The sequence below is a fragment of the Molossus molossus genome, unplaced genomic scaffold, assembly GCF_014108415.1.
Source record: "Molossus molossus isolate mMolMol1 unplaced genomic scaffold, mMolMol1.p scaffold_m16_p_1, whole genome shotgun sequence".
Classification (NCBI taxonomy): domain Eukaryota; kingdom Metazoa; phylum Chordata; class Mammalia; order Chiroptera; family Molossidae; genus Molossus; species Molossus molossus.
Window position 1 is genome coordinate 250,732,297 of NW_023425344.1, and position 22,284 is coordinate 250,754,580.

The 22,284-nt window shown below is 43.7% G+C and overlaps 1 protein-coding gene across 12 annotated transcripts in view; it reads left to right on the forward strand.

Annotated features, from left to right (window-relative positions):
• The first annotated feature begins 827 nt into the window (after window positions 1–827).
• MARK3 (microtubule affinity regulating kinase 3) overlaps window positions 828–22,284 on the forward strand; it is a 120,880-nt gene continuing 99,423 nt past the window's right edge. For 3 of the 12 annotated variants that reach the window (XM_036247018.1, XM_036247002.1, XM_036247011.1), the window contains exon 1: window positions 828–1,469. In XM_036247018.1, coding sequence (XP_036102911.1) covers window positions 1,419–1,469 — 51 coding nt within the window. In that variant the 5' untranslated portion in view covers window positions 828–1,418. The remainder of the gene's footprint in view (window positions 1,470–22,284) is intronic. The other 9 variants (XM_036246994.1, XM_036246976.1, XM_036246986.1 and 6 more) reach the window with 4 other exon arrangements.

Sequence of the window (22,284 nt, forward strand, 5' to 3'; positions counted from 1 at the left end):
TCTGGGCAGGACCACAGGACACATGCAGAACAGAGAGTGGACAAAGGCTTCCAGGGGAGGTGGCATTTCCAACGTCCCAGACTGCAAGCGTCCAGAGCTCAGTTCCAGGCTGGGACCCGCGGATGCTTCCAGCCTGGGGGCATTTAGAAACTGGTCCCTGGGGGTTTCTAGGACTTTGCTTCGCACCCCGCCCCCCTGGTCCCAGCCAACCCCCTTGAGCATTCTTCCTTCCGGATGGCGTTTAGCTGGGTCCGGGTCCATCTTTCTACTGACAGCCAGCTCCTCGTGGGCAGGACGCGCCTGCTGCTGTCCGAAAGCCGAGCCCAGCCAGGCTGCCCAGAGCCGGAGGCAGGAAGGGTGATTGTGTCCTCGACTCCCAGGTCACCGTTAATGATGCCGGAGCCGGCACCTTCCCGCAGCCCCGGCCCTGTCGTTGCTGCCGTGACTCGATTCGGTGCTGCGCAGGCCGGGGGACGCGACCTCAGCTTTGCCACAGAGCAGGCACTCAATCAAAAACTGTACATGCCAACCCAGTAATGGGACTCAGGCCGCCGCCCAAGGCCGTTTGCCGGCTCTTTCGGGGGTGCCTGCGTGCTCTGGACGCCGGGAACGCGGCGCCCCGGCCTCCCATCGGGACCGGTGGGGACCCGCTGTCCCTTCCAGGCCTTGGGCGCCGCCCCCTGGGCCCCGGACAGGACCAAGTCTCTCCTAGCAACAGTAGCCGGACCGGCTTCCTCGGCCGCGCTGATTGGCCAAACTCCGGCGGCGGCGGTGTCGTCACTTCCGGTATTCGGAGGCAGCAGAGGAAGCCGTCGGGCGGCCATCTTGGGTCCGTGAGTCTCGGTGGTGCCGGGAGCGGCGGCGGCGGCCAGCAGGCGGAGGCTGAGGCGGAGAGCGAGCCGGAGCGAGAAGAGCAGCTGGGCGCAGGCGCCGCCTCCGCAGCCCCCTCCATGGTCGGCGTCCGCAGCCCGCGGCGGCCTGTCTTGCGCTCCACCTCCTGCACATCCTCCTCCGCCTTCTCTTCAGGCGCCGCCGGCGGCGCTGTGTGGAGGCCCCGGCACTGAAACCCACCGAGCGACGGACGGAGGAGGAGGCGAGGGGCTCCGGGCCCACGGGGCGCCCTGAGGCGCGGGAACGTCGGCGGGCAGACCCGCAGCCCGCCACCGCCAGCCCGGCCTCGCCACCGCCGCCCGTGGGGCTTCTCGGCGCGGCCGCCGGGACCGGGGGAGCATGAGCCCCGGGACCCGCCGGGGGACGGCCGGGGCCCGGCCCGGGATCTAGACGGCCGTGGGGGAGGGGAGCCGCCCTCCCGCGGCGCCGCTCCAGAACCGCCGGCCACTCGAGGACGCCGTCGCCGGCCCCTGCCGCCGTGCTGTTTTGTTTTCTCCTCGCGTTGTGCAGAAGCGAAGTGAAGGAAAATGTCCACGAGGACCCCGTTGCCAACGGTGAATGAACGGGACACTGAGAACGTAAGTAACCCCGGCTTTCTCGTTGCTTCCCGGCCCGGGACGTAGCGGGCAGGCGGGAGAGCCGGGGCGGCCCGTGTCTGGGCAGGACCCGGGCAGGACCCGGGCAGTGCCTTGTGCTGGCGCCCGAGCCCTGTTCGGGAACGAGCCTGCGGGCTGCAGCCCTGCCCGCCGGCGTCTGGAGGGCCGCTCGTCGCGCAGTGGGTGACCCAGTGTGTGCCCGGTCTCTGCGTGGTTAGCGCTTGTTTTAACCAAACTCCTTTTAAATGGGGCAGGCAGCTCTTGAGGAGTGTCAGGTTCAAGACACGTTCGTGGTGCTGATGAAAGGAAGTGATTGGATCAGGTGGACTGCCCTTTGTGCCTCGTTCTTTAAAATCGTCTGGAGGGAAGTTGAGTAGGTCACCAAACCTAAGTGGCCACTGAGGAGCCCCAAAGCTGGGCCGGAGGGAAGTTCCCGGAGGAGCGTGGGTTTCATAGGGGCACCTGTCCTGGAGGAGTTTCTGGAGCCCTTTCGGGAGGAAGGGTATAGTTAGGCTGCCACTCACTGCCTGGCTTGCTTTCTTCCTAAGAGGTTGGCTCACATCCTGCGATTCTATAAAAGGAACTTTTGGTTTTGTTCGCTGCACCTTTTTAAAAGGCCAGGGACAGCATTTTTAGGGAATGACAACTTGTGGTCGAGATCCCATCTGGCGAAATGTTGACTTTGTCCAAGTGCTTTCTGAACTCTTCTCTTTTGGGTTCAGAACTGTTCCAGTCTGGCTGTGTTAGCTTGTGTGAAACACTGAGTAGATCGTTTGTACAGAAACCTCACTGGACTTTCATTGTAAGTGTTATGAGGTAATTCCTGGCAAGAAAATGCCATCACTTAGGAAAAGCTTCTTTGCTCTGCTTGTTTCCACGATTTCAGTAACGTCCTGAGACATTGTCGGCTAGTGGAATCAAATGCCTTCACTTGAATCCCCAGAATGCCACTTGTTTGCTGGGTGGCTATATCATGTGATTTAATCTGTTCAGGTAAACCTGGTCTGAAGCATCCTGCAGTAGGCTATTCATGTATGGTATTTAAGGCTGTTGAACCAGGTAAGTAGTACAGTGGCATACATTGCTTCACCTGAGATGGATTAGAAAATTACACAGAGTAACACAAAATCATATACTAGGTGAGTCAGTGAATTCATTTTCTTACAGACCTTTTGAACCTATTTCTGACTTGATCAGCCTGTTCTTTGACTACCCTTTGTGGAGCGAGGAAAAAAGTGAGTTGATTAACTTTGATCATTGACTTTCATTCAGAGAAGCAAAATCTTACATTGGACCAGAGTAGATGCTCCCTACTTTCTGAATAAACTGAAGCTAAAAACCATTATAGCAGATTTGTGATAGTGAAGGATTTATACCCAATGGTTTTTATCCTTGTTATCTGGTGAATTTGTTGAATTATGTTTTAATCTTTCTGTGTGTCATTAGAAATTACTAACTTTATTCTTTAAAAACAATGTAGGGTATGGAAAATTCCTTTATTCTTACGGAGTGTATTTAAAATTGAATTTTTGACAGTGTTACAATCAGAGGTTTGTAGCATATCACATGTCAATTTATCATACCCTGTTCCATTTTTAACTCAGGTATTGGCATGTTCTAGAATTAGTTGGGTGTCTTTTACAGTTCGGTGCCCTTGTGTCAGTGTTACATGTCTGGCATATTCCATATTATTTACCTATCATCACTGAACTGCTGCTAAATATTAGACTTCTTGCCAGTTGAGTGGTGAGGGTACAGAATGAATGGGAGCTCTCAGTCTGTTGAGTGGCTAATTTGTTAAAGTCAAGTTTATCGAAATAGAACATTCACTCTTATGTACTGTTGATGAGTTTTGACAAATGTATAGCTATGTAACCACCATCACAGTCAAAGATATAGCATTTCCATTGCCCAAAAAGGTTCCTTGTGTTCCTTTACAGTCAATCCGCTCTCCCTTTCCCCAGCCCCTGGCAACCACTGATCTTTTATTTGTCCTTACAGTTTTACCTTTTCCAGAATGTTATATAAATGGGATTGAAGAGTATATAATATTGTGTTTGGCATCTTTCACTTAGCATAGTACTTTTGAGGTTGATTTGTGTTTGTGTGTGTGGCTATGGTTCATTGTTTGGATGTACCACAGTTTTTATTTTATTTTTATTTATTTTTTTTATCCTCACCCGAGGACATTTTTCCATTTTTTTGTTCAGATAGAGTGGGAGAGAGAGAGAGGAAGAGAGAGAGAGAGAAACATCGACGTGAAAGGGACACATCGAGTGGCTGCCACCCGCATGACCAACCAGGGCTGGGGACAAACTGTAACCTTAGCGGGAACCGAACCCGGGTCTCTCTGCACTGCAGGCCAACGCTCTAACCGCTGAGTCAAACCAGCCAGGGCTGTACCACAGTTTTTAAAAATCCATTCACCAGTTGATGGACATTTTGGTTACTGTGGCTAAAACAGCTTTGTTTTTATTGATTTTTTTTTTTTTAAGAGCGAGAGGAAGTGAGAGAGAGATAGAAACATCCACATGAGAGAGAAACATCAATCTGCAGCCTCCTGCATGCCCCCTACTGGGGATCAAACCTGCAACTTGGGCATGTGCCCTGACCAGGAATTGAACTGGGACTTCTCAGTCTGTTTGTAGACGCTCAATCTACTGAACCATACTGGCTGGGTTGTCTTTTCTATTTTGTAAAAAATACTTCCTATTTTGCTTACCCTGTGAATTTTATTTAAACTTTTAAATTAAATGTACTGGGTAACACTGGTTAATAATATATAAATTCCAGGAGTACAACTTTATAACAACATCTGTGTATTCCATTGTGTGCTCACCTCTGTAAAGAAGCAAATTTGATACACCTTAACATTTCATCTCTAACGCTTTTACAAGAGATAAAGCTTTTTTTTTTTTTTAAGTAATCATAATTCCTTTATCATAATTTCTTTTTTTGTTGATCTTCACCTGTGGATATTTTTCCATTGATTTTTTTTTTTTTTAAAGAGTAGAGGGGAAGGAAGAGGGGGGAGAGAGAGGGAGGGAGGGAAGGAGGGAGGGAGAGAGAGAGATAGAGAGAGAGATAGAGAGAGAGATAGAGAGAGAGATGTGAGAGAGACACATCAACTGCTTGCCTCCCACATGACCCTGGGGTCCAGAGATCAAACCTGCAACTCAGGTACATGTCCTTGACTGGGAATTGAACCCATGACCCTTTGGTTCATAGGCCGACACTAAATGCTGAGCAAAACTGGCCAGAGCCATCATTTCTTAATATCAAATGTCTAGTCAGTGTTTAAGTTTCCTCAGTTGTCTACTTTGTAAACACTTTGTTTAAATTAGAATCCATTATGGGTCCATCTATTACAATTGGCTAATATGTGAAATAAGATGCTTTTTAAAGTCAATAAAAAGTTTGCATATTTATGTTCTACAGTTTGATTTGTGTAGAGCCATGGACAAATCCTGTTTGTATATTGGTACAATTAGAAATGTATTTTTTTACTTAAAGTTCAAAGAATATGACACTTAGTAAGCCTGAGTTATTTGCCAAAGTATAGGAGGACCAGGGCTTTGCCATTGATTTAACAGCTCATGGTGTGTGTGTGTACCATATATTTACTTACTTATTAGTTAATGCAAATAGCCAGCAGAATTTCTTATCTCTGTGAAATAGAAAAACTGATGGTGTTATTGTCTAGCCACCTATTGGTTATATGAGACTGTTGTTATTAATCTGTTCAAATTTGAGGACCTACTGTGTGTTTGACGCTGTGCCATAGAGGATACATCTAGGAACTGTATTGTTCTTGCTCTTTAGGACTTCCAGTTCCTGTTGATCAAAGTACCCTGAGCTAAACTCTCAAACCGGAGCAAACACTAGAATCATCTGGAGGGTTTATTAAAGTACTGATTGCTGGACCCCACCCCAGACCTTGATTCTACTGTTGGGCCCTTGAGTTTTCATTTCTAACAAGTTCCTGGTGATATATGTACTACAGGTTCAGGGACCACCCTTGAAGAATTGCTACCTTAGTAGTCAGTGAAGCCTTGCCAATTAAACCACATTCCTAGATTGTATTGTGACTATAGAAGAGAGATTTCCAGAAGATTCAATAAAATTTTCTGGTTTTATTAGTTTTGTGTGTGAGTGTGTGTGAATCCTCACCTTGAGGATATTTTCTCCATTGATTTTTTTTTTTTTTTAGAGTGGAAGGGAGGGAGGAAAGGAGAGATGGAGAGGGAGAAGAAGAGGGAGGGGGGAGAGAGAGAGAGAGGGAGAGAGAGAGAGAGAGAGAAAGAAAGAAAAGAAAGAAAGAAAGAAAGAAAATAACGTCAGTATAACAGAATCACATTGATTGGTTGCCTCCCACATGTGCCGCACCAGGGCTGGGGATCAAACCTGCAACCCAGGTACATGCCCTTGACTGGAAATCAAACACACAATCCTTTGGTGTGCAGGCCATCACTCTAATCACTGAACCACACTGATCAGGGCCCATGAGTTTTTTAAATTGTTCCTTTGTAAGAAAGTGTGATTGTGGAGAATGAAAATTGTTACCCTTTGTTGATCACTTACTATACATCAGGCAGCAGGCACAACCTGGGCATGTGTCTTGATGGGGAATGGAACCAGCCACCTGTTGATGCATGGATCGATGCTCAACCACTGAGCCACACCGGCCAGACAATATTTCTATTTTTTTATTAATTATTTGTGTTACATATATTTCTCCTTTTCCCCTTCGTAGACACCCTCCTCTGATCCTGCCTGCCTCCCCCCACAGGATTGTTGTCTATGTCCATTGGTTATGCATATATGCATATAAGTTCTTTGGTTTATCTCAACCCTCCCCATAATATTTCCTTTTTTTTCTCTCTTTCTTTCTTTCTCTCTTTCTTTCTTTCTTTCTTTCTTTCTTTCTTTCTTTCTTTCTTTCATTTATTTTTTAAATTCTCACCCAAGGACATCTTTGCATCTGTCTTCAGACAGAGCGGGAGGAAGAGAGAGAGAGAGAGAAACATCAACGTGAGAGAGACAACATGAGAGGCCACCCACAGGACCCTATTCGGGACTGGGGACAAACTGCAACTGAGGTACATGCCCTTAGCGGACACCGAACCCGGGACTCTGAACTTCAGGCTAATGCTCTAACCACTGAGCAAAACTGGCCAGGGCAATAGTATAGTTTTATTTAATCTTTTTAACTTAATAAGTAAACTATATGTGTTAAATTAGGCTGTTTGGGCCTTTAAAAAAGTTGGTCTCTGAAGAATTATTATTTAAAAAAATTTTTTTTCCTTTATTGATTTTAGAGAGGACGGGAGAGGGAGAGAGAGATAGAAACATCTGTTGGCCACCTCCTGCATGCCCCCCCCCCCCCACTGGGGATTGGGCATGTGTCCTGACTGAGAATTGAACTGGTGACCTCTTGGTGCATAGGTTGATGCTCAACCACAGCCACACCGGCTGGACTTACTATTTTTAAATCCTCACCCAAGTATACTTTTTCCCTTTTTTTAAAAATTCTCACCCGAGGACATTTTTGCATTTATCTTCATACAGAGCAGGAGGGGAAGAGGGAGGAAAAGAGAGAGGGAAACATCAATATGTCTAGAGACACATCGAGTGGTTGCCACCCACACGACCCCAATGGGGCGGAGGACAAACTGCAACTGAAGTACTTGTTTCTTAGCAGGAACCAGACCTGGGTCTCTGGTCTAAAGCTCTAACCGCTGAGCCAAACTGGCCAGGGCTCCATTTTTATCTTCAGATAGAGTAAGGGGGTAGAGAGAGAGAGACATTGATTGGTTGCCTCCCACGTGTCCCTGACCAGGGCCAGGGACTGAACTGCAACCAACCGGAATTGAACCCTAGACTCTTTGGTCCTCAGGCTGATGCTCTAACCGCTAAGTCAGACAAGCTAGGGCTAAATAATTATTTTTTTAGTCCTTACCCGAGGCTGTGTTTATTGATTAGAGAGAGAGAGAGAGAGAGAGAGAGAGAGAGAGAGAGAACATAGGTCAGTTGACTCCTATATGCGCCCTGATTGGGGATTGAACTCACAACCTAGGTTATATGCCTTGACTAGGAATCAAACCTGCATCCTTTTTGGTGTATGAGATTATACTCCACTTTTCTGGAGCTAAGAATTAAATTTTTTTTTTGAATCCTCACCCAAGGATATTTTTTCCATTTACCTTCAGATAGAGCGGGAGGGAGGGAGGGAGAGGGAGAGGGAGGGAAGGAGAAACAACAATGTGAGAGGGAAACATCAACTGGTTGTCTCCTGCACAACCTTGACAGGGCTGAGGACTGAACTATAACCAAGGTTTGTGCCCTTGACCAGAATTGAACCCTGGACTATTTTTTTGTGGGACGACAGTCTTCACTGCTGAGCCAAACCGGCCAGGGCAGGAATTAATTTTTTTTTATTCGCTCACAGAGTTTGGGAAAAGAGCTTACAGATTTCAGTTTGAGGGTCATTTTCATTTCTTCTGTATGTAAATTAGATGAAGGTGGAAATTTGTAGTGAGTAAAATATTAGTCATTATGATTATTTATGTAGCATATGATTATTTCTATTATGTTTACTTATAAGAGACATATATATAGTTGTCCCTCGCTCCTTTGTGCTTCGACTTTAGAGCCTTCATTCTATCGCTGTTTTTTAGTATTTGAAAAAAACCGCGATAGAGTGAAGCGGCGAAAAGTCGAAGTGCGAAGTGGCCAGGGATGACTCTACATAAATAAAGAATCCTACTTCGTGGAAATTTATTTATTGCGGTAGAGTCTGGAACTGATAACTGCGATAAACGAAGTTCGACTGTCTAGTTTAATATAAAATAGCATCTAGCCCAGCTGGTGTGGCTCAGTGGACTGAGCGTTGTCCCATGGACTGAGAGGTCCCAGTTTGATTCCCAGCCGGGGCACATGCCTGGGTGTGGGCTTGATCCCCAATGGGGCATGTGCAGGAGGCAGCCGATGTTTCTTTTTCACGATGTCTCTCCCACCACCCCCTTCTTTCTCTCTAAAAAAAATCGATAAAAACATACTTAAAAAAATAAAATACTATCTGTTATCTTTAATTTCTTTAAAAAAATGTTTTTAATTGATTTATTAGAGAGAGAGGAAGGGAAAGAGACATCGATGTGAGAGAGAGAGACACCGATATGTGACCTCCTGCACTCCTCCCACTGGGGATCAAACCCACAACTCAGCATGTGTCCCAACTGGGAATCAAACCGGGACCTCTCAGTCCATGTGATGACGCTCAGTGATGCTCAATCCATTGAGCCACACTGGCCAGGCATCTCACATTCATTTTAAACTTTCAAATTAAACCTGAAGGAGAATATAGGACTTTTCCTGGGAATCTCCCAGCTTTAATGTTATCTTACACAAGAATTTAAAGTATGTGTTTGGAGTTTGTCTGCAGGGGGTTTGTGCTGACCTATATGCACCTACCTGTATAGTAATTGGGAGGGTCCTGGAAGAAAAGGGCATTTTAGGCAGGAGTCCAACTTCTTCAAGCTTGAGTTTGTTAGCACTGCACTTTGCCACCTGAGCTGCTCAGCCATGGTTAGTCTTATATAATCTTATATAGTCTACATAAGGCATTATTTCTGTGGGTTACATGGAATCTTGGTATTCAAAGTTGAAGCTAGAACAAAGAAGCTATTTTGTTTGGATTTCTTGCTAATGGCCAGTTGCTTTGAGGCGGAGGTTAAATATTGTGGGGTTTGTATTATGGACATTTTACATGAAAATCTGTATTGATAGAATTTAGTATGAAATTTGAGTAAGCTGAACCCAATTATTTTTTTTTTTAATTTTTATTTATTAAAATTTTTTTTCTTTATTTTAAAGAAAGAGGAAGGGAGAGGGAGAAAGAGAGAGAGACATCAGTGACAGAGAACATCTATTAGCCACCTCCTACATGACCCCCACTGGGGATCGGGCCCACAACCTGGGCATCGGGCCCACAACCTGGGCACGTGCCCTGACCGGGAATCGAATGGCGACCTTGCGGTTCATGGGTTGATGCTAAACCACTGGGCCACACCGCTGGGCACCCAAAGGTTTTATTCTAGAATTTTTTATAACTATTTTTTACACAGTCAATACCTTTATTCTTTCATTGATCACAATGGCAGATTCTAGAATGAGAATCCTGGAGAGTAGACCTAGAACCATTTTCTAACTCAGCCTTCTGCCCTTAGACTTACTATTCTTTATCCAGAAGAATAATTTAAACTTGGGCAAGCAGCTTTTGTTATTTGAGTGTTTGATGACTTTTTTTTTTAATATGTTTTTATTGATTTTTTTTTTTTTTTTTTAGATAAAGGGAGAGGGAGAAATAGAAACATCGATGTGAGAGAACATTGATTGGCTGCCTCCTGCATGTCCCCCACCGGGGACTGAGCCTACAACCCTTGAATTTGCCCTTATCGAGAATCGAACTGGTGACTTCTTGGTGCATGGGAGGCCCCTCAACCAACTGAGCAACACTGGCTAGGCTTGATGACTTTTTGTTCATATATCATCTCCACCTCTTTCCTTGCCCGCCTTCACTTGCCTACCGCTTGCCTAGCCTAGTTCTGCCTTGGTGAGCCTGCCCATAGGCATGCGTTAGTTTTACTAGTGAAGTGGACTAAAGGAGTTTATGTCTTCGTCTCTTAAAAGAAGGTTGCCATCATTGTCATCTAAATGTTAAAGATACTCAATGATTACCTTCCACATACCATAGTAATGTATTCCAATTTTTTTCCTCATTTTTATTAACTTAGGTTCTTAGCATTTATTTCCTACTGATTGTATAGTTGTTCTACTTAATATTGCTTTGGAACAAATTGCTCCACAACTTATAGTGTAAAACAACCCCCATTTTGCCCTGGCTGATTTGGCTCCATAGTTAGAGCGTCGGCCCGTGGACCAGAGAGTCCCGAGTTTGGTTCCTGCTAAGGGCACGTACCTCGGTTGCAGTTTGTCCCCGGCCCTGGTTGGGGTCATGTGGGTGGCAACCACTCGATGTGTGTCTTTCACATCGATGTCTCTTTCTCTCTCTCTCTCTTTTTTTTTTTTTGGTACATGCCCCTAGTCGGAACCGAACCCGGGACTCTCTGGTCCTCAGGCCGATGCTCCAACCGCTGAGCCAAACCGGCCATGGATCTCTCTCTCTTTCTTTCTCTCTCCCTCCCTCTCTATCTGAAGATAAATGCAAAAATGTCCTCAGGTGAGGATTAAAAAAACAAAACAAAACAAAAACCACCACCATTTTATTTATTGCTCACAGATTCAGGCAGGCTTATCTTTGTTCCACTATGTTTGGGACTTTAGTTTGGGGTATCTTGAAAGGCTGGGGGGGATGCGAATAGCTGGAAGATCCAAATCCTTGACTGTTTCTTCACTTACATAACTGGCACCTTGGCAGGTATGGTTAGAAGCTTGGGCTCAGCTGGGACTCTTGTCCAGAGCGGCTACATTGGCATCTCCAGCACGGAGGCCTCAGTGTGCTTGGACTTCTTTCAAGGTGACTTGGTGTCTCAGTGAACAAGACAGAGCTGCCTGCCTTTTTAGAAATCACATAATATCACTTCTGCCATTTTCTCTTGGTTAAAGCAGTTCCAAGCACCCAGATTCAAGCAGAAGGAACATGGACCATACCTCTTAATGGAAGGTGTGTCAAAGACTTTGAGATCAAGTTTCCATATCACTATAAGAGTAACTTTGGGTTTATAATCTGACCTAGTGTTTTATTTATGACCTTGGACAATTTATTTACCTTCTTTGTGCCCCAGTTACCTCATTTATAAAATGGGATTGGTAACAGTAATAACCTAATAGGACTGTTATAAGGATAAGGCATGCTCTGGCTTCCCTTACCTCTTTGTCCTCGTCTCCTATCTCTTCTCACTCACTACATTCATAGACCCAGGAGTCTTCTTGCTGTTCTTTGAACACACTAGGGACATTCTAACCTCTAGGCCTTGGCATGGGGTCTTCTCTTTTCACAGACACCTCACCTCCTCCTCTTTTCAGACATCACCTCAGTGAGGGTCACTCTACCCACCCATGGCCCTCCCAATTTCTCTAACTCTGATCTAATTTTTCTTTTTTTCCAGTGCATTTATTACCTTCAGATATACTATATAATTTACATATTTCTTATGTTCATTTTCCTCTGGTATACTGAAAGCTCTGTGAGAGCAGGATTTTTTGTTTTGTTTACTGATACTATTCCAAATACCTGGCACATGCTGGTCATTTATTACAGGTGACCAAATATAAATATTAGTTGAATTAGTGATTAAATGAGACAATATGGGCAGTGCATTTAATACAGTGCCTGGGTCCGGCCCGTGTGGCTCAGTGATTGAGTGTTAACCCATGCACCAAGAGGTCGCCGGTTTGATTCCCAGTCAGAATACATACCAAGGTTGTGGGCCTGATCCCCAGTGGGGGGCATGCAGGAGGCAGCCAGTCAATGTTCTCTCTCATTGATCTATCTCTCTCTCTCTAAAATCAGTAAAGGAAAAAAAAATATACAGTGCCTGACACATAAGTAAAACATAAATGTTAGCTGCATTAATGTTAATTGTTAATACTCTGTCTTATCTCGTCCCTGTGTCCTTTGCCTTCCCTTCTGTGTTCATTACAATGAGATACCACCTTTCTTCCTTTTTTTTCTTTTCCTTTTTCCCTTTTTTTGGTTAATCTTCATTAGAGGATTTTTTTTTCCATTGAGAGACAGTGGGGAAGGGTAGGAGGGGGATGAGAGAAAGAGAGAGAGAGAAAGAAGGAAAGAGAGAAAGAAAGAGGGAAGGAGAGAGGAAGGAAGGAAATATCTATGTGAGAAATACATGGATTGGTTGCCTTCCGCACGTGCCCTGACTGGGGCCAGGGAACAAACCTGCAATCCAGGTACATGTGCCTTTGACTGGGAATCAAACCCGAGACCCTTTGGCACAAAGGCCAAATCTTTACTAAGCCACACCGGCCAAGGCTCTCTTTCTCCTTTCTTAAAACCTCAGACAGCTTTCTTTCTTTCTTTCTTTTTTTTTTTAAACTATGTTCTTATTGATTTTTTTTTTTAGAGAGAGATAGAAACATCGATGTGAGAGAGAAACATCAATCAGCTGCTTCGTGCATGCACCCTACTGGGGATCAAGCCCACAGCCCAGGCTTGTGCCCTGACCAGGAATCAAACTAGGACCTCTCAGTCCATGAGTCAGTGCTGAATCCACTAAGCCACTATGGCTGGGCTCAGACAGCTTTCTTAAAGGAAGGCTTGATAGAGTCTGGGCTTAGAAGAGAGAGATAAAGGTGGGAGCCTAAGACTAGTTGAGAGAGAGATTCTGAAGACATTAAGTTGAGTGGACAAGAGGTGAAGCACAAAAGAAGGAACAGCAACAAAACATAAAGGAGCCCTGGCCAGTTTGGCTCAGCGGTTAGAGCGTCAGCCTGCGGTCCAGAGAGACCCGGGTTCAGTTCCCACTAAGGACACGTACTTTGGTTGCAGTTTGTCCCCGGCCCCGGATGGGGTTGTGCAGGAGGCGGCCACTCAGAATACAGAGATGAGATGGTTCTTGCCCACAAGGAGCTCATAGTCAAGTACTTTAGTGTAGGATTAACTAAGCTAAAGGTTGGGGATGAGAGGGGGAATAAGACAGAGGGACAGCCTAGTCAGGAGCATAAAGATAAGTTGTCAGCAATCGTGATGTTAAGGAACAGAAGCCTTCTCCCCCCCCCCCCCCATTTTAGTGGCACATGAAATGAGAGTGTTGTGAGAGATGAAACTGGCTAGACCTGTAAGTTAAGGGAGGTCTTTTCTCCTGTCCCCCAAGCTTTCTTAGCTTTACTTGTGCTGGTGCCTGCCTGGCTGAAATGACCTTCATTTCCCATTAGAACTCTACTACTTACCCTTCAAAGGCTCCAAACTGTTACCTTTAGGACACCTTTTTCCCCTTTATCTCATCCGAATGTGGTCATATCCTCTGAGTGCTTAGAATTGTGTTATCCAGCACATTAGCTACCAGTCACATGTGGCTATTGAGCACTTAAATGTGGGTAGACTGAATTAGGAGGTTCTGTAAGTGTAAAATTTATACCAGATTTCGAAGGTAGTTTGAAAAAAAAAAAGTAAAATCTTAATCTTTTTAGCCCAACCAATGTGGCTCAGTGGATTGGGTGTCTCCCCATGGACTGAGAGGACCTGGTTTGATTCCTGGTCAGGGCACATGCTTGGGTTGCAGGCTTGATCTCCAGTAGGGGGTGTGTAAGAGGCAGCCGATCAATGGTTCTCTCTCACATCGATGTTTCTATCTCTCTCTCTAAAAAATCAATAAAAATATATTTTAAAAAATCTTAGTCTTTTTATATTATATGTTGGGAATATATTGGAGTAAGTACAGTATTATTAAAATTAGTTTATTTTTTTTTTTAGTGTTGCTACTAGAAAATTGAAAAATACATATATGTTGCCCGGCCAGTGTGGCTCAGTGGTTGAGCATTGACTCAAGTCAGGGTACTTGCTGAGGGTTGGGGGCATGCAGGAGGAGGCCATTTGATGTTCTCTGTCATCCATGTTTCTATCTCTCTCTCTCTCCCCCCCCTTCCTCTCTCTCTAAAAAATTAATAAAGAAAAAAATTAAAAATATGTATAAAATAAAATTAGTAAAACATATCCTCTGGTGAAGATTTTTTTTAAATGCCCAGCCTGGCTGGTGTGGCTCAGTGGTTGAGTATCAACCCATGCATCAAGAGGTCACCGGTTTAATTCCCGGTTAGGGCACATGCCCATGTTGTGGGCCTGATCTCCCACGTGCAGGAGGCTGCCAATCTATGTTCTCTCTCTTAGATGTTTCTGTCTCCCTCTCCCTTCCTCTCTCTAAAATCAATAAAGGAAAAAACAAACAAACCACTTTTTCTTTCTTTGAAGTTTTGACCATGACCTTTAGTATTATGTTGAGCAGCTTTGTCTTGTTTCTGGTCTTAAATGATTCTAAAGTTTCTCCATTTAGTGTAATACTTGCTGAAGATTTTTTGGTCCATGATTTTATTTTATTTCATTTTTAAATATTTTTTCTTGATTGATTTTAGAGAGAGAGGAAGGGGGAGAGAGAGAGGGAAAGAGAGATAGAAACATCAATGAGACAGAACATCGACTGGCCGCTTCCTGCATGCCTGCCCACTGGAGATTTGGCTCACACCTGGGCATGTGCCCTGACCTGAAATCTAACCAGCAACCTCTTGGTTTGTGTGTGTTGTCACTCAACCATTGAGCTAAACCAGCCTGGCTAGATTTTTTTTTTTAACATCGAAAAACCTGCCCATATTTAAGGAGGTGGCTTGTTATTTTAAAGATTAGAAAGAATGTGTGCATAGCTTGTTTTACAGACCGGACCAAACTCTCTTCATAGAGAATTGAAACATAGTGTAAAGTTGTTGTAAACTACTAAACTTGATTTCTTAAGTAATCTTACATTTCAGGTTTGTGCTTTGCGAAATAGATAGAAGGGCAAACCTGGAACCATGTTTATTATATTAACTTTGTGTGTGTCTAAGGTATACATTCTCATTTGTGTCTTCTGGTTATGCTGATTATACTCTATGGCTGTACATATGGACAAACTTCTAATGAACTAATACGTAAAACATAAAATGAATAAATTTCCCATTCATTTTCTTATTGCTTCTGGTTTGTTTTTTGAGATAGTGGAAAGTGGGGGTTGGGTGGAGAGAGACACATCGGTTGATTGCCTCCTGCATGTGTCCCGACCTGGCCAGTGTGGGGACCGATGCTCCAACTACTGTGCCACACGAGCCAGAGCTTATTGCTTCTTACATTAGTATTGATACAGCCCTGGCCCTGTAAGTAGTGCTGTGGCTGAAACTAACAAAACCTAACCAAGTAGGGGTTTGTTTTTCTCACAAAAGAAATCTAGGCAGCTTCTAGCTTTTGGTTCAGCAGTTCAGTAATATTGGAGCTGGTGGTTTTAGAAAACATTTTAGTCTTTTCTTTCCCAGAACCTCCCAGTAGATGTTTGCTAATGAGAACTGGCCGGAACTAAGCCATATTGCTACCTCTAGCTGCAGGGAAGTTTGGGAAAACAAGAATTTATCTGGCTGTGTTGCCTCCCCAAGTATATCCAGCTTCTTTTAGAAACAAATAAGGAAGGAATGGATATTGAGTTGTTAACTACAGTGTTTGCTTTATTTCCTAATAATGATAACTTAAATATTTTGCATTAAAAAGAATTTTTAGTTTGAAAATTAATACTTTGTGAATGCCTTTGGCTTGATTCATCATTATTTTGAGCAGTAGTGTACATATTCTAGTACACTAGATGAAATGATATCAGCTCCCATTCCATGTTAGGGAGAAGAATCAGGACTCCTTTAAGAATTAAATTCGCTGCCCTGGCCGGTTTGGCTCAGCGGTTAGAGCGTTGGCCTGCGGTCGGGAGAGACCCGGGTTCAGTTCCCGCTAAGGGCACGTACCTTGGTTGCAGTTTGTCCCCGGCCCTGGTTGGTCGTGTGGGTGGCAACCGCTCGATGTGTCGCTTTCACGTCGATGTTTCTCTCTCTCTCTCTCTCTCCCTCCCTCTCACTCTATCTGAACAAAATATCGAAAAATGTCCTCGGGTGAGGATAAAAAAAAAAAAAAAAAAAAAGAATTAAATTCGCCCTGGCCGGTTTGGCTCAGCGGTTAGAGCATCGGCCTGTGGTCCGGAGAGACCCGGGTTTGGTTCCCGCTAAGGGCATGTTACCTCGGTTGCAGTTTGTCCCCGGCCCTTGTTGGTCGTGCGGGTGGCAGCCACTTGATGTGTCCCTTTCACGTCGATGTTTCTCTCTCTCTCTCTCTCTCTCTCGCTCTCTCTCTCCCCCTCCCTCCCTCCCACTCACTCTATCTGTACAAAAAATGGAAAAATGTCCTCGGATGAGGATAAAAAAAAAAAAGAGAATTAAATTCAACTGCTCAGTACCTGTTAGGTGCTTAGTGTTGCCACACAAAATTATAAAATGACTCCCGGAGGATTATGTAACCTTTTTTTTTTTTATCTCAGATTCTATTTATTGGCTCCTTAGTGGGAAAAAATTTTATGCATGAAATAATTGACTAATGGTACAAGAATTCAGAATTATTTGTTAAATGTTCAGTTTTGACATTGAATGCTATGATATAGAAATAGGAAACTTTTTTTCTTCAGGGCCACTGGTGGGTACATGGAAAAAAATGAAGGTCAAGTAGAAACAAATATTTTAATTTGCTTCTGTTTTGAGATAACTTTTTTTTTTTAACTCATCTTTATTGTTGAATGTATTACAGATGTCCCCTCTTTTTTCCCCATTAACCCTCTCCTCCCCAATCCCACCCCCTTTCAGCCTTCCCCACACTATTGTTGGTGTCCATTGTTTATGCATATTTGCATAGATGTTTTTTGGTTTATGTCATCCCATGCTCCCCACCTCTCCTTTGAGGTTCATCAGTGTAACATTCAATTTGTACTTCTTAATTCCTTCATCTTTTTCACCCATCCTCCCAGCCCCCACTCATATGGCAAGCAACAAGAAGTTCTCAGTATCTATGAGTCTGTTTCTGTTCTGCTTGCTCATTTTGTTTGTAGATTCAGTTGTTGGTAGAAATGTATTAATTGCCATTTTATTGTTCATATTTTTGTTCTCCTTCAAGAAGACCCTTCAACATTTCATATAATACTGGTTTGGTGGTGATGAACTCCTTTAGCTTTTTCTTGTCTGGGAAACTCTTGATATGTCCATCGATTCTAAATGATAGCTTTGCAGGATAGAGTAGTCTTGATTGTAGGTTGTTGCTTTTCATCACCCTGAATATCTCTTGTCACTCCTTTCTGGCCTGCAGAGTTTCTTTTGAGAAATCGGCTGACAGTCTTATGGGAGCTCCTTTGTAGGTTACAGACTGCTTTTCTCTTTCTGCTTTTAAGATTCTCTCTTTGCATTTAACTTTTGGCATTTTGATGATGATGTGTCTTGGTGTGGTCCTCTTTGGGTTCATCATGTTTGGGACTCTCTGTGCTTCCTGGACTTGTATGTCTGTATCCTTCACCAAGTTAGGGAAGTTTTTTGTCATTATTGTTTCAAATAGGTTTTCAATTTCTTGTTCTCTCTTCTCCTTCTGTCACCCCTATGATGCAAGTGTTGTCATGCCTGAAGTTGTCCCAGAGGCTCCTTACACTATCCTCATTTTTTTGGATTCTTTTTTCTTTTTGTTGTTCTAATTGGGTGTTTTTTGCTTTCTTATATTCCAAATCGATGGTTTTGCTTCTTGGCTTTACCTACTCTCTATTGATTCCCTGTAAATTATTCTTTATTTCAGTTAGTGCATCCTTCGTTTCTGACTGGTCTTTTTTTATATTGTTGATGTTCTAAGTTCCTTGGAGGTCTCCTAAAGCTCCTTGAAGGTCTCACTAAATTCCTTGAATATCTCACCAAGTTCCTTGAGCAACCTTATAACCTGTTTTCTAAACTCTGCATCTGGTTAATTGCTTATCTCCATTTTGTTTAATTCTTTTCCTGCAGTTTTGTTTTCTTTCATTTGGGATATATTTCCTTGTCCCCTCATTTTGGCTGCTTCCCTGATATTGTTTCTATGTATTAGGTAGAGTTGCTATGTCTTCTAGGCTTCATCGGGTGGTCTATTGTAGGAATTCTGTAGGATCCAGTGGCACAGCCTCCGTGATCGCTCCAGCTGGGCCCTCGAGGTGCACCCCTAGTGTGGACTGTACACCCTTCTGTTGTAATTGAGTCTTGATTGATGTTGGCACTTCAATGGGAGGGATTTACTCAGGCTGATCAGCTGCAAGGACTGGCTGTGCCCATTGACTTCTGACCTCTGACTACTTAGGAGGATTAGCTCTGTAGGGGCCCCCCACACAAAGCAAGATTTACTTCATCAGGGCTCTGGTACCCACTGAGTTCACTCATTGAGTGTGTAGCTTGTGTAGGTGGTTGGGTGGTGGTCTTTCGATGTGATCTGGAGCTGTTCACTGACGTGCTGGCTCTGGGGCAAGGTCAGCCACTGCCTGCCTGTGTTCTGTTTGGGGCCACCAGGCTTAAGCTACAAAGTGATCTGCCAATGGCTGCTTCTTGTGCTGGGCTTGGAGGTACCCAGGAAAAGCCAAGTTGTGAACCAAGGCTGGCTCCTTCTAGTGCCAGGCCTGGGGCCACTTAATGAGAAGTATGGGTATTGCTGAGACCAGTTGCTGCTTGTTTGAGAGATTTTAGGAAACTCTGTAGCATGATCCTTCAAGACAGGCCAATCCCATGGTAAAGCCTTGGGAAACAGCTTGGGTGGGCCTGAAAGTTCCATGGGGCAGGGCCTCAGGGAATCACCAGGGCAGGGCAAACAGTGTCAGCCAGGTTGCTGGAGTCCCAGATATGGCGGCTGTCTGCAACTCCAGGGCAGGGTCCTACCAAAGGAACATCAGCCTCCACCAGCACGTCTATCCCAGAGAAAGCTGCCCCTCCAGGCCTCATCCTGAGGCCATACAGCTCAGTTCTTCCCTGTATGTTTCTGGTGCCCCTCAAGCTGCCTCCCCTTCAAGCTTACAGGGAGAACAGCTGAGTAAGTCCATGTGCAGGCCCTATAAGAGGAACTACCTGGGGCTCCCACAGCTGCGCCTGGTGTGGGACAGGGACCCCTCACTCCTCAGGAAGGACCCTCCCAGCTGAGGTATCCTGATTTTTATCCGCAACATGTGGGTGAGGAACCAGCCTGTCTGCGCCTCCACCCCTCCTACTAGTCTTGATGTGGCTGCTTCTGCTTCTTTAATTTCATAGTTGTAGGACTTCCATTCAGCTACATGTCAGGCAGTTCTGAATGATGGTTGTGTTGTAGTTTAGTTGTAATTTTGACGTGGTTGTGGGAGGAGGTGATATCGCATTTACCTATGCTGCCATATTGACCGCAACTCTCTTGAGATAACTTTTAAAAATTAAACACATTAGACTTTTTAAATTTAAGAACTTTATGTAAGGAAACTAAATATATTACGTTTAACCCTACTGGAAATTTATAAACATCAACTACTTCAATTTGTTGTATGAATTTACAATCTAATGGAAAAAATGCAGGTTTCTTTTTTCTTTGTATTATGATTGTTTATTTGCATGAGTAGGTATAAGGTTAGGTGTGGCTATGCTGTGGTAATATATGTGACCAAAATCTTAGTGGCTCAACACAGTAAAAAACTTGTTTACGGAGTTTTACCGACTGCTTATTGGCTCCATGAAGACTGATCTTGTCCAGGCTGATTTGGTCCTGTAGCCCCTGTCTTTGGACAATGCTCTGGGTTTAGGAGAGCAGAAGATAGGACTGGAGTTAAGCACTAGCAATTAGATACTTCAGCATGGGAATGACATGTTATTTTCACTTGCATCTCATTGGCCAGATTTAGGCATAGTGCTGTGCCTAACTCAGGTGAGGAGAATGAGTTCCTCCCTGAAGTCAGTATAATCCTCCAGGAACTCAGAAGCACACAAGCCAGGGTGGTGGATAATAGTATTAACAAAGTAGCATAATAGAGATATAGATACAAATGGGGGGGGGGAACTAAAGGAAAAGATACATTCTAATGGCATGCAGGGAGAGAGTCATGGAGGTTTCATAAAATTGGTGACAAATGATCCAGTGTAAGGGAATGAGTAGGGTTTTCTTAGGTTTGAAGAGAAGAAAAGGCAGGCACTCATACTGAGGGAACCAGGATCACATGCAGGGGTGGGGAATGTGCCGCCCACAGGCGTATAGGGCCCTCCAAATCAGTACCAGGTAACATCACAACCTCACTAGCCTGACCAAATATAGCAGGCTAATTTTTAAGTTGATAGTTTTGTATGGCTCAAAAATTATATTCTAAATATCCAAATGACCCTTGGCAGAAAAGTGGTTCCCCACCCTTAGTGGTAAGGAAAAGAGGGTTACATCAGAGAAGGCCTTGAATTTATTTAACATTCATTCAGTAACAATGTATTTCACAGCTACTATGTGCCAGGCACTGTTCCAAGTTTTGGGACTACCTGGTTATGAACAAAACAGACAAAAACCTGAGTCCTCCTGAAGGTTACATGGTAGTGGATATAGTCTGAGGAGTTAGTCTTTTATTATAAATATGAACTTTCAATGCCTATGCATCTTAAGACTCTTCTAATAGTTTTATTTTACACGAAATAGAAGACAGTTGATTTGCACAACAGTTAATATTTTGCCTATGTAACTGTGCCTCACTCTAGAAAACTTAATATATGAAAAGCTGAATTTATAAAATTTGTGACTTAGAAAATGTATATTTACATTACAAAATCTTGTTTAACTGAAATTTTGGATAGTAAAATTTTGATGACCATATTTGCATTACCTTAATATTAAAACCCCTTGACACATACCTCATGGGGATAAGGACTTTGTTTTATACACTGCTGTGTTTCCAACATGTATTTATAGAAAGTGTATATATATTATCAGTTGAAAACTATTTGAATGAATAATAGAACAAAGAAATTCAGGAGATAGAGAAATTTATTTAACCATCTGAACACTACAGTGATTAGTATTTTAATATTTATTTAGTCATTCTCATATTTTTTAAATACCTGTTATGTGCCAAATATTGTTCTAAGATCTAAGGAACAATTACTGCCTTGTTTTCATGAAACTTAAATCTAGTTTGGAAACAAACATAAACATTGTCATCAAAATTCTTTTGAAGCCGTGTTCTGGTTGATCTACAAAAATTGCAAAACAACATCGTGTCTTGTTTACAACAGAGTATATAACCAGTTTTCTGTAAAGCCTAATGTCATAACTTAATTGTTGCTTTAGTCTGATCAACAAGACCTCATTTATTAAATAGGTTATTTTCCCTAAAATTATCATTTGCAAATTAGAATCCCATTTGTTATAGGAACAATGTTACAAGTTGCTTAGATTTGTAACTAGTTCATAACATTCTGTTTTACCTAAGATATATTTATAATAAAAATATAGCCCTGGTCGGTTTGGCTCAGCGGTTAGAGCGTCGGCCTGCGGTCCGGAGAGACCCGGGTTCGGTTCCCGCTAAGGGCATGTACCTTGGTTGCAGTTTGTCCCCGGCCCTGGTTGGTTGTGCGGGTGGCGACCACTCGATGTGTCCCTTTCACATCGATGTTTTTCTCTCTCTCTGTTCCTCTCTCTCCCTCCCACTCTATCTGAACAAAGAATGGAAAAATGTCCTCGGGTGAGGATGATAAAAAAAAATATATATATATATATATAGAGCCCAGCCCTCGTGGCTCAGTAATTGAGCGTTGACCCATGCACCAAGAGGTTGCCAGTTTGATTCCTGGTCAGGGCACATGCCCGGGTTATGGGCCAAATCCCCAGCTGGGCAGGCATGCAGAAAGTGGCCAATCAATGTTCTCTTTCATTGGTGTGTTTTTTTCTCTCTCTCTGCCCCTCTCCCTTCCTCTCTCTCTAAATCAATAAAGAAAAAATAATAAAAATAAAATAAAATAAATACATACAGTTCTGGCTGGGTGGCTCAGTTGGTTGGAGTGTTGTCCTATACACCAGAAGGTAGCAGGTTCAATTCCCAGTCAGGGCACATGCCTGGGTTGAGGGTTCAATCTCCAGTTGATGCACATACGGGAGGCAGCCAATTGATGTTTCTTTCTCACATCGATGTCTGTCTGTCTATCTCTCTCTCCCATCCTCTCTCTAAAATCAATAAAAACAAAACATAAACATCATTGTTTATAATGTAATATTATGTGATAATTG